Below are 9,192 nucleotides of genomic sequence, written 5' to 3' on the forward strand. Positions count from 1 at the left end.
CAATTTTTAATGGGGGAGAGTGTAACGGGGTTACACGTACCCTGGTAACAGAACCGTTTTCTTATTTGGGCGCATGGTGTGACTGCACCCAAATAAAAATACGGTACGTGGCTGGGTAGCCAGTAGTTATGCATGTTTTTAGATTTTACTATATATATTTAGGAAAATCTATACATTTAAGATTAGGCGGCTTTGCCGCAGATAAAACAAATAATTACAGGTTACATTTCAAACAGAAGAGTTGTTTAGCCTTGGGTTAAGGTTCTCACTCCTCTTGAAGGTAGCGGATTGCGATCCGCTACACTCGTACTGGTTCTTGTGCAGAACTCAAGGTCGGTGATCTAAATAAAGCTTCTTTTAAGCGCAAAGCTACGGCAGTCCCGCTGCAAGTAGGGTGTTGCTATCTCGCGCGATCGTCGCTACCTGCTGCGCTTTCTCCAATCCTCTGCTTTCGGTTTCAAAATTATGTCATACTTACTAAAGCAATTGTGGCTTCAGTTCAACGGGCATTGCAACTGGTTGAAAAATTGTGGAAACTTTAGTCTTAAAACTTTCGGATCCAGGTTCTAATGACTTGAAGGGCTGTGGTTCATTGGGTCCCAGATTCCTGTACTTTCATATGCTTACATTTATAGATGGGGTTATGGTATCGAAGGAATAGGAGATAAAGAGACAATGCAAAGTTTTGTTTGTGGAACTTGGGAACTCGGTTCCGCATTGTGCATAAAGCCTACCAAAATCATAACTGTCAACATTACGTCGGTTCGGCGATATGGAACCGGTTCAAGTAACGGTTCGGAGCTTCACATTTAAGTAACTACAATCACTCAAATGACGCGTTGTTTCAACATGCTGTGTATGCACATTAGGATAAAGTTACATTCCGCGATCTTTCCATTAACGTACGCTAGTGGACAAACGGATTGGTTTAGGCTACATTGTCCGCTCAACCTGTGCATTAAATGGCATCTATAGTCCCTTAGAACGTACCTTTGCACCAATGATTTGTGCAAGTACTGGTATTTAAACAAATTTCTGCCGTTATTATAGTCCTTTTATTGCTATTTCAGCGCATACATTCTCCTTTTAGCGCCAAAATGCAAGATGAGCAGCCATCGTTGGAAGTTGCCACATGCGGCTGCGGCAAGCAACGAAGATAGTAATGGGACATCTTCCATTTCTGATATTTTTGCAGATGTACACACCTGAGTGATACTTCACATTGTCATGAGGGTTTATAACTCTGTTTGTTCACAGATGCTATTAGTTAATGAGGACCTGATCACAGCGGTAGCCGAAAGCCAGGGGGAAGGCGACATCGATGGACTCATTGCGTCAGTGTGCTTTAGATTTCGAAATGGATAGAAGTTATGCAGGTACATAGTTGACATGTTTTGTAGCTACCAGTGCGTTCTACACCGAGATTTGATGGAAATGGCCAAGTTTGTCGACTCTATGTTCGGCGTATATAGTACCAATATCATCAGCAGCGACATATTTTACCTTCCCAGCACGGTACTTGACGTTGCATCGCTAACATCCAATGCGTAGAGTGACATGTTGCGGTATATTTTGCAGAAGAGTTCTAATGAATTGCCTCCAATGGTAGTCGATCTGACTACTGAAGGTGCAAGTGAAGTAGACCCTATGCTTTCTAACGCAAAATCAGAGCTAACAATGAAAAAAACTGCAAGAGAGAAGGTGCAACATGGTGCGCTGCTAACAGCTATTGAGGCAGAGGAGAAAATTCGCCAGACTCAGCGATCGAAAGAGCAGTGGATTGAATCACGTCATCGGGTGCTTGAAGAAGAAAGTGCCAGTGTAATTTTGAGTCAAAACCTTAATGACAAGCTGGAAGTCACTACTGCGAAGGCTGGAGAGACGCAAACACAGCAAGGACTGGCCGGAATAGCGTTGGCAAATCAGCTGCGCGCGCATCAATACGTCGCTGAAATTTTAGAAAACAACGCAGCGGATTCTGTCCCTCCCATGCCGCATTCAAACCTAATGTTTGCAAGCCTTCTCGCCACTTTGCCATCGGCATTTCCTGCTCCATCGGCGCATTTTTATAATCAGCAGTATATTAAGCCGGCTACAGATCGAAACAGCATTCCCAAGATCGCATTACCTCCAGCACGCTTCATGCCTAACATGCTTTTGGCTTTTCCTGGGGCAGCACCACTAATGTATTACCCTCAAGTTGTTGGAGGAGCACTGACAACGCCTCATCGGCACCCACAGCTACAAACGACTTTACCAGTTCGGCATATTGCTTCTGTTCGTCCCCCTGGTGAGCCACTAATTTTTATGCATCACTTGATTATTATCATTGGCGTGTAATCTGTTTTCTTTGCATTGCAGCTAAAAATCCCAACTTGAAGCGAATGTGCGAATCATGCCGCAAGCGACACCTAAGTGTAAGACAGTGTCGTCTTGTGTTTGAGCACACAGATCCGGAATGGCAGACGGGCAAACTGTCATCAGCTGTCAGACAACGAAAACGGAAGCAATCTTCACCGAGTTCCAGTTAACAAGAAGTTAGAGTATCTGTTTTATCTAGATTTTTATTTTTTTTAGTACATTTAAAGCAAGGTTGTGGTGCCTACAAAAGCGTGATTGACAATGCAAAGCTTACACAACCTCTCGCTGACAGCTCTACTCCGTTACCGCCATGCGACGAGGTGTTAGCAACTTAGGGCATGATTACTACAGGTAAAAAAGGAACGTCAGCAATTGGCAGAGTCAATTATTTGAAGCCTGACGGCGCACCTCTTCCTTCTCCTCACGCACTTGCGTCCGGCGCGCATAATAAGTGTCCAAGTGCTTTTTGGGAATCTTTTTTAATAACTCTTTCGGAAAGGCGCGGAAAAGCGACCATGCGAGATCCAAAGACTCAAAAATATCACGAGACTGGTACGGACCTTGAGCGATGAATTTTCCCTCAAATTTATCCGTAAACTTAAGGTATAGATGGTCTTCCAGCGAAAGCGCTTCCTCTCCAACCACAGCTTTCATAGCCTGAACATCTTTTCCGGTAGCGTAACTGGCATACTGTTTTCAATTAATTATAAGTCGAAGGTAGCACAGATAATGTAATGCATAGCTAACCTACCAATTGATTTGACACAGCACTGTGATCATCACGCGTCATACCCTCGCCAATGGCACTTTTCATCAAACGCGACAAAGACGGCAACACATTAATGGGTGGAAAGATCTGACGGTTGTGCAACTGACGATCTACATAAATCTATAGATTTGTCAGCAAAGAAAACGAAATGAGCAATTCATACAGCATGCTTTCTCAAGAGCACAACTATAAATACCTGGCCTTCTGTAATGTAGCCCGTCAAATCTGGAATGGGATGCGTTATATCGTCATTAGGCATAGTTAAAATGGGTAGCTGTGTGATAGAGCCATTGCGGCCTGTCACGCGACCAGCACGCTCGTACAACGTTGAAAGATCAGTATACATGTATCCTGGATAACCACGACGCCCAGGCACTTCTTCACGCGCAGCAGATACCTCACGAAGGGCATCAGCATATGAGCTCATATCCGTTAATATAACTAGCACATGCATGTCCCGCTCGTAAGCGAGGTACTCGGCCGTGGTCAATGCCAGACGCGGCGTCACGATACGTTCAATAGTAGGATCATTGGCCAGATTCATAAATAGCGCTGTTTTCTGCATAGATCCACTTTCCTCAAAATCGTTACGAAAGAATCGAGCTGTTTCCATGTTTACACCCATTGCGCCAAACACAATGGCGAAATTGTCATCATGAGAATCCACAACGTCTTTGCGCTGCACCAAACCAGCCTGGCGCACAATTTGCGCGGCAATCTGTATCAAATGCACAATGTGCAGTTTCAATCACATTGCACACGACCGTTAATATAATAACTTTTCCCATTTTCGTTGCTTTTTACCTCGTTGTGTGGCAACCCAGCAGCGGAGAATAGCGGAATTTTCTGCCCACGCGCGATGGAGTTCATCACATCGATAGCCGAGATGCCAGTCTGCATCATTTCTTTCGGGTAGTCACGACACGAAGGGTTGATCGGCTGGCCTTCAATATCTAGATATTCCTCGGCTACGACGGCAGGCGCACCATCGATTGCCTTCCCAGAACCGTTGAAAGCGCGACCAAGCATCTCCTCCGAAATGGCCATCTTCAGTACATCACCCGTAAACTCACAGTGCGTGTGGCGGTTATCGATGCCATCTGTACCTTCAAATACTTGCACAACGGCTTTGCTACCTTGCACCTCCAACACTTTTCCTTGACGCTTTTCGCCACTAGCCAGCGTAAGGTTGACAATTTCGGCGAACTTTGGCAGCTGTATAAGATTTTTGATAAGCCATGTATAGTTTTCATCATTTCTGTCGACAATGCACTATGTTATCCGAATATATAGTACCTTGACGTTCTCCAGAATGACCAATGGGCCGTTCACGCCTGAGATGGTACGATAATCTGTCGAAGGTCGCAAGCAGACTCAATCAGTTCGAGCGATCTAGAGACTATGTATGTAGTACATATGACACACCGATTCTTGGCTCCACGAAGTAATCGCGAACTACCGCTGCCGCGTTCGCCTGGAAGGCCTGCTCTGCTGTTACCATTGCTCTCGACTCGACAGCTCAAAAGATTCTAAGATTTCCACGCCTCCCTCACTTATTCATGCTAAGTACGAAATTTTATGAGCAAGACAATCGTTGTACTGAAATCGAGGCTAAGGAAGTATCCAAATATTTGTTTATGGTGTCTCATTCATAAGCGCAAATAGCGGCTTAATCCGTCTTTTTCACCTTTGACGCTTCCATAATGTTGCTGGCATCAGTGCTCAAGACGTGTGATGAAGAGTCCTCGTCATCAGCTGTTGATGCAACGGTGGATGCTGCAGCTTCATCACTGCTATCAAGCATGCCAGCAGGCTTCATTCGCTGCAGCTTTTCTAACCAAGAGATGGCACTGCCTGACGTGTTTGATATGTCAAATAATCCTCGCGCTGAGATTTGATGCGGAGAGTAGATAAATACGTCCTCTTTTAGCTTTTCCGAATAATTCTCCGCAGTTGTCCATTTATTGACTTGCTGACGCAGTGATACCAACAGCGCTTCGCGACGGCGCTCCACCTCGGCAGCTCGCTCCTGTCGTATCGAATTCTTTTCCTCAAAGCGCTTTCTACATTAAGAAACCAGTCAGTCATAGAAAATGATTGCTTGTTTACAACAATAAGTCTGAAGCCCAGAAATATTCAGATGACCCACCTTGCTTTCTCGGCCTGCGCGGTCTTCTCGTAAGCTACGTCCTTTGCGCGGAGTTCCCTTTGCTGGCGCTTGATTTCCAATCGAGCCGCTTTCGCCATCGTTAATTTCTGGCGTTCGGCCCTGCACAAGGGAGAAACAAGTAGGTTAAATTTCTACCACTACCGCAAAATCTTAAGCGTGTATCAGCTTCACGTACTCCGCATCACGTTTGAGTCTGAGTTTGCGATGCTTTTCCTCTTTAATGAACACCTTACGTAGCATCGCGACCTCTTTGCGGTATTCAGTGCGCGCATGAACAAAAGAATAGGTCTCCAAGGCTGAGGTTGATAGCTGTAAATAACATAAATACATTTAAATCGTGCGCCTGCAGAAGAATGCTGCAATCTGTGCGTACCGCGCGAGATGAAACACCACGATGGCATAGAACTATACGAGATATCATATCGACACGCAAAATGCAGAGCCACACACAACCGTCTTTGCAGGGACTTTAATGACCAATCAATAACGAAAACCGCTTTAATAATGGGGCATCCAATGCTTTATAATAAGCTCTCAAAGTCTTGATTCTTTTCTGTCAACAATATGAACCCAGAAACTTCTCAAGAGAAACTTGATTATTTTTTGAGATCAAACTTATCAATCAATGCTTAAAACAATTGATGAAAAGACAACACTAAGCGTAATTTACTAGCTCTAGAGCAATAGACAGAAGGGCATTGAGACACATTGATAATTTATTTGTTCTTATAGTACGATTAGCTTGTTTAACTAGCCGCCGCGACGTTGGTTGGTGTTGAGACGTTGTAATCGATTTTACCACAACAATCGTCGCCACTAGGAGGTGATCCGTCGGCAGTCGATGCTGAGGACATGTTCTCCGCATCAATAGGCAGTCCAAAATCTGGGCTCACAGGTTTTGTTAAGTGCAAAGGTGTTGCGGGGGACCGCATATTCGTAGCCTTGACTTGGCCGGGTGTGTCCGAGGCGCCGTGGGGTGCTAGAAAACCCGGACTAGTTGTATTTAACTCGTAGTAGGTGGCGCTAAATAAGCGAGTGAGCACGCCCTTGCAACAAAAGACAGACTTTATGGCACCTGTCCACGTAATCTCAGCTTCAGCCGCGCTATTCAATTCGGACCCCTGGCTATCCATTGCGATCGTGTGCGCCTTCTCCCGCGAGATTGATGCGATGGCAGCGCGCTGCGCTGACTTAGTGGTACCCTGATGTGGTGCTACTTCGTACTTAGAGTTGAGCATCTCAAAAAGTTCAACCTCTCGACCGTACCATCCTTCGATAATGGTTTCGATGGTGGCGTTATTTAACTTGGCCGGGTTGTAAGCTCGATAAAACTCCACAAGGGCGTCGCGTGTTGGCAAAGTGGCGTCGTACTCAGCACGATCGTTGGGATTTGACAATACGGCATAAGCCGCCGGCACGCCCTCCCATCGCGCTAGTGCCTTCTGCGACGGTTTCCTGTCTGGGTGACAAGTAAGTGCCAACTTTATATAAGCCTTCCGGACCTAAAAGTTACGCAGCAGAGGGTAAATGTAACAGTCAGAGAATTTATTCAGTAAGTTCATGATCAGCCCTTAAGAAATTTTACCTCTGTATGTGAGGCGTCGCGATGAATACCGAGCAGCTCGTAATAGTCCTTGTATTGCATTTCCTGCTTGTCCAGATCACTCAATTGCATTTTGTACTGTTTCATATACTCTCGATGTTGCTCCATATCTCTATCCGACAGCTTCGCTGCACCATTTGACCTCAAAATGCCCATTACAATTGAGCTTGTTGTTTACTTCTCTGATCGCGAAATGCTAGGTGGATTTCCTCCGCCTACTGCGAAACTGGGTTCACGATTTGGGTATGTTACTCACACAAATATTTCATAGTAAGTTGTGGAGAGATAGTACCATTCCATGACAGAAACCGTCCCGATTGAAAAGAACAAAAGTTTGGTTGGTTGGTACTTGTAAAATATCCTGTCGTGATAAAATGTTGTTAGAATCAAATCACTATCCTAGTCTTAATTAGTAAATGCTGGATATATTTGCTGGCCGAGCCGTTGATTCTTCCGATTTTGTCCTTCACTTGACACACTACTACTGCAACTTTTGCATTATATTTGCGGAGTTGACGGATAAACCTCCAGCGTCGTGTGAGCTGAAAGCTGACTAGATAATTTTCAAGCTAAGTAGCACCAGTATTGCAATCATCAATTATATGATACATTGAGTTTGTGAAATGTCTGTCATTTAAGAACGCGCATATTTAATGTATGTTTTATGACCGCGGTTCAACCATGTCATAATAAGCACTTGGGGAGGAGATTTTGCGTTGCACGGTGCTCGTCAGTAACCCAGAGTTAGTTGATTTTCAGTTAAAAGCTATATGTAAGCAAGCAATAAATAAGTATAAATGTTTGCTCTTGAGCGCACCAAAGGCGCAATAGCTCGAGCCAAAAAGTTATGAAGAAGCGCTTCAGTCAGTCCAGCAATCGGTGAAATGGCTATCGCTTAAAAACAGTCAAGACGTAATTTGCCATAAACCCTAACACTCTTGCGGGTGCCTTTATATTATATCAGCGGAATGTGAATGTAAATCACTGAAAACGCGAGGACAACATCAAAAGGAGCAACGCACGTGAAAATATTGCTCTAAAACGAGCAAAATAACGGCAAAGAGATTGAATAGTGTGGCGCCAAAGCCATCATGAGGTTAATATTTTGCTTTTTAGTTAATAGAGTATAGCTTGAGAATCGCTACATTTGCAGACCGATCCTGTTAATTTTGAATGCTGAGTACATATCCGCAACCTGGAGCTTACACTCATGAAAACAAATATTTTGCCATAGTGCCGCTAAGTATCGTCGTCACGAATACAGATACGACGTTTACCTGTTCGTTGCTCATTAGGTCGAAGCCACATACATGCTCTACATTGCCCTTCGTTTTGGAATCATCGCAAATATATCGTGAGGACCGGTCGTAGCGGGTAGCCTGCAGCGTGGCGCCTAGAAACGAGTCCAAAACGGAGCCAAATAGTCCAGTTGCAGCACCCAGCGTGATGACATTAAATTGTGCCGTCCCGGAGACAAGACTACCCACATAATACAAAGCGCCAACAAATGCTCCACCTAGCATCGACATGACCAGACCTAGCACAGACACGCCGCCATTCGTACCAGGCGGCACCCTTCGTAACGTTGTGATTAGCCGCGGCTCGCTTTTGCTAAGCACGCCAATTTCAGAAGCCCATGTGTCGGCCGTGCAGCACGCATAATGTCCAATGAAACTGGCCAGTAGATAGCTATGCCCTGGAGCACGCATAAAATCGATGGGTTTGTCATCGTCCCCGTAACAAGCGACGGAGTAAACGGAGATAGATGTAGCCAGGAGGCTGCACGCTAGCACCTGACGGGCGGATCGCTGTCCGCCAGTCTTGTAGTTGGCGTCCAGCTGCTTTTTGACGGTGGCACGCACCTTTGTGAGCTTGCTGCCGGAAAAGTAGAAACCCAGAAGCAGAAGGCCTGTAATAGGTCATAAGAGCACGCACTTAAAGATGATATTTTCACTATACCGAATCTGTAGCCTGATGCGAGCGTGAAGAAACCCACAAAGCAGGCCGCAACCGCACCCGATACGTCAAGCGATTGTTTTTTTAGTCCGCGGTGGCCTAAACTCCCCGCAAGAAATGCCGCAATCAGCACACGAGACGCTGGGAGAAACATGGCAGAAGATAGTCGTTACCGTACTTCACAAAATAAAAGCCACTCAAAAAGATCACCTTTTTCTGATTTTCGTTCACCTCTTAACATTAAGGTGATTTTTGTCTAGCAAAAAAATCACCAAATGGGTATTGACCAAACAAAAAAATCACCACGGAGTCCGCACTCTAGTTTGGCATCAT

General features: G+C 45.1%; 5 protein-coding genes across 5 annotated transcripts; 1 reads left to right on the forward strand and 4 right to left on the reverse strand.

Moving 5' to 3' along the window:
- Positions 1 to 1,104: 1,104 nt before the first annotated feature.
- On the forward strand, positions 1,105 to 2,531 carry PHALS_00135 (uncharacterized protein; the record flags this gene model as incomplete). The annotated part of the gene is made up of 5 exons (XM_024728259.1): positions 1,105 to 1,197; positions 1,258 to 1,334; positions 1,401 to 1,515; positions 1,579 to 2,290; positions 2,362 to 2,531. 5 exons carry the CDS (start codon positions 1,105 to 1,107, stop codon positions 2,529 to 2,531), a joined length of 1,167 nt encoding a protein of 388 aa, XP_024572174.1.
- A 172-nt stretch (positions 2,532 to 2,703) lies between these two features.
- PHALS_00136 (v-type proton atpase subunit isoform) lies at positions 2,704 to 4,631 on the reverse strand (the record flags this gene model as incomplete). The annotated part of the gene is made up of 7 exons (XM_024728270.1): positions 2,704 to 2,706; positions 2,770 to 3,051; positions 3,113 to 3,250; positions 3,327 to 3,848; positions 3,935 to 4,345; positions 4,427 to 4,482; positions 4,556 to 4,631. The coding sequence occupies 7 exons, from the start codon at positions 4,629 to 4,631 to the stop codon at positions 2,704 to 2,706; spliced, it is 1,488 nt and encodes a 495-aa protein (XP_024572175.1).
- A 168-nt stretch (positions 4,632 to 4,799) lies between these two features.
- Positions 4,800 to 5,721, reverse strand: PHALS_00137 (uncharacterized protein; the record flags this gene model as incomplete). Its single annotated transcript, XM_024728281.1, has 4 exons — positions 4,800 to 5,193; positions 5,280 to 5,399; positions 5,476 to 5,609; positions 5,674 to 5,721. The coding sequence occupies 4 exons, from the start codon at positions 5,719 to 5,721 to the stop codon at positions 4,800 to 4,802; spliced, it is 696 nt and encodes a 231-aa protein (XP_024572176.1).
- Positions 5,722 to 6,303: 582 nt separating this feature from the next.
- PHALS_00138 (domain-containing protein) lies at positions 6,304 to 7,059 on the reverse strand (the record flags this gene model as incomplete). The annotated part of the gene is made up of 3 exons (XM_024728292.1): positions 6,304 to 6,323; positions 6,376 to 6,802; positions 6,886 to 7,059. The coding sequence occupies 3 exons, from the start codon at positions 7,057 to 7,059 to the stop codon at positions 6,304 to 6,306; spliced, it is 621 nt and encodes a 206-aa protein (XP_024572177.1).
- Positions 7,060 to 8,044: 985 nt separating this feature from the next.
- PHALS_00139 (transmembrane protein 19) lies at positions 8,045 to 9,013 on the reverse strand (the record flags this gene model as incomplete). The annotated part of the gene is made up of 3 exons (XM_024728303.1): positions 8,045 to 8,104; positions 8,181 to 8,812; positions 8,863 to 9,013. 3 exons carry the CDS (start codon positions 9,011 to 9,013, stop codon positions 8,045 to 8,047), a joined length of 843 nt encoding a protein of 280 aa, XP_024572178.1.
- Positions 9,014 to 9,192: the final 179 nt, after the last annotated feature.

The sequence above is a fragment of the Plasmopara halstedii genome, assembly GCF_900000015.1.
Source record: "Plasmopara halstedii genome assembly, contig: Scaffold_110, whole genome shotgun sequence".
NCBI lineage: Eukaryota > Oomycota > Peronosporomycetes > Peronosporales > Peronosporaceae > Plasmopara > Plasmopara halstedii.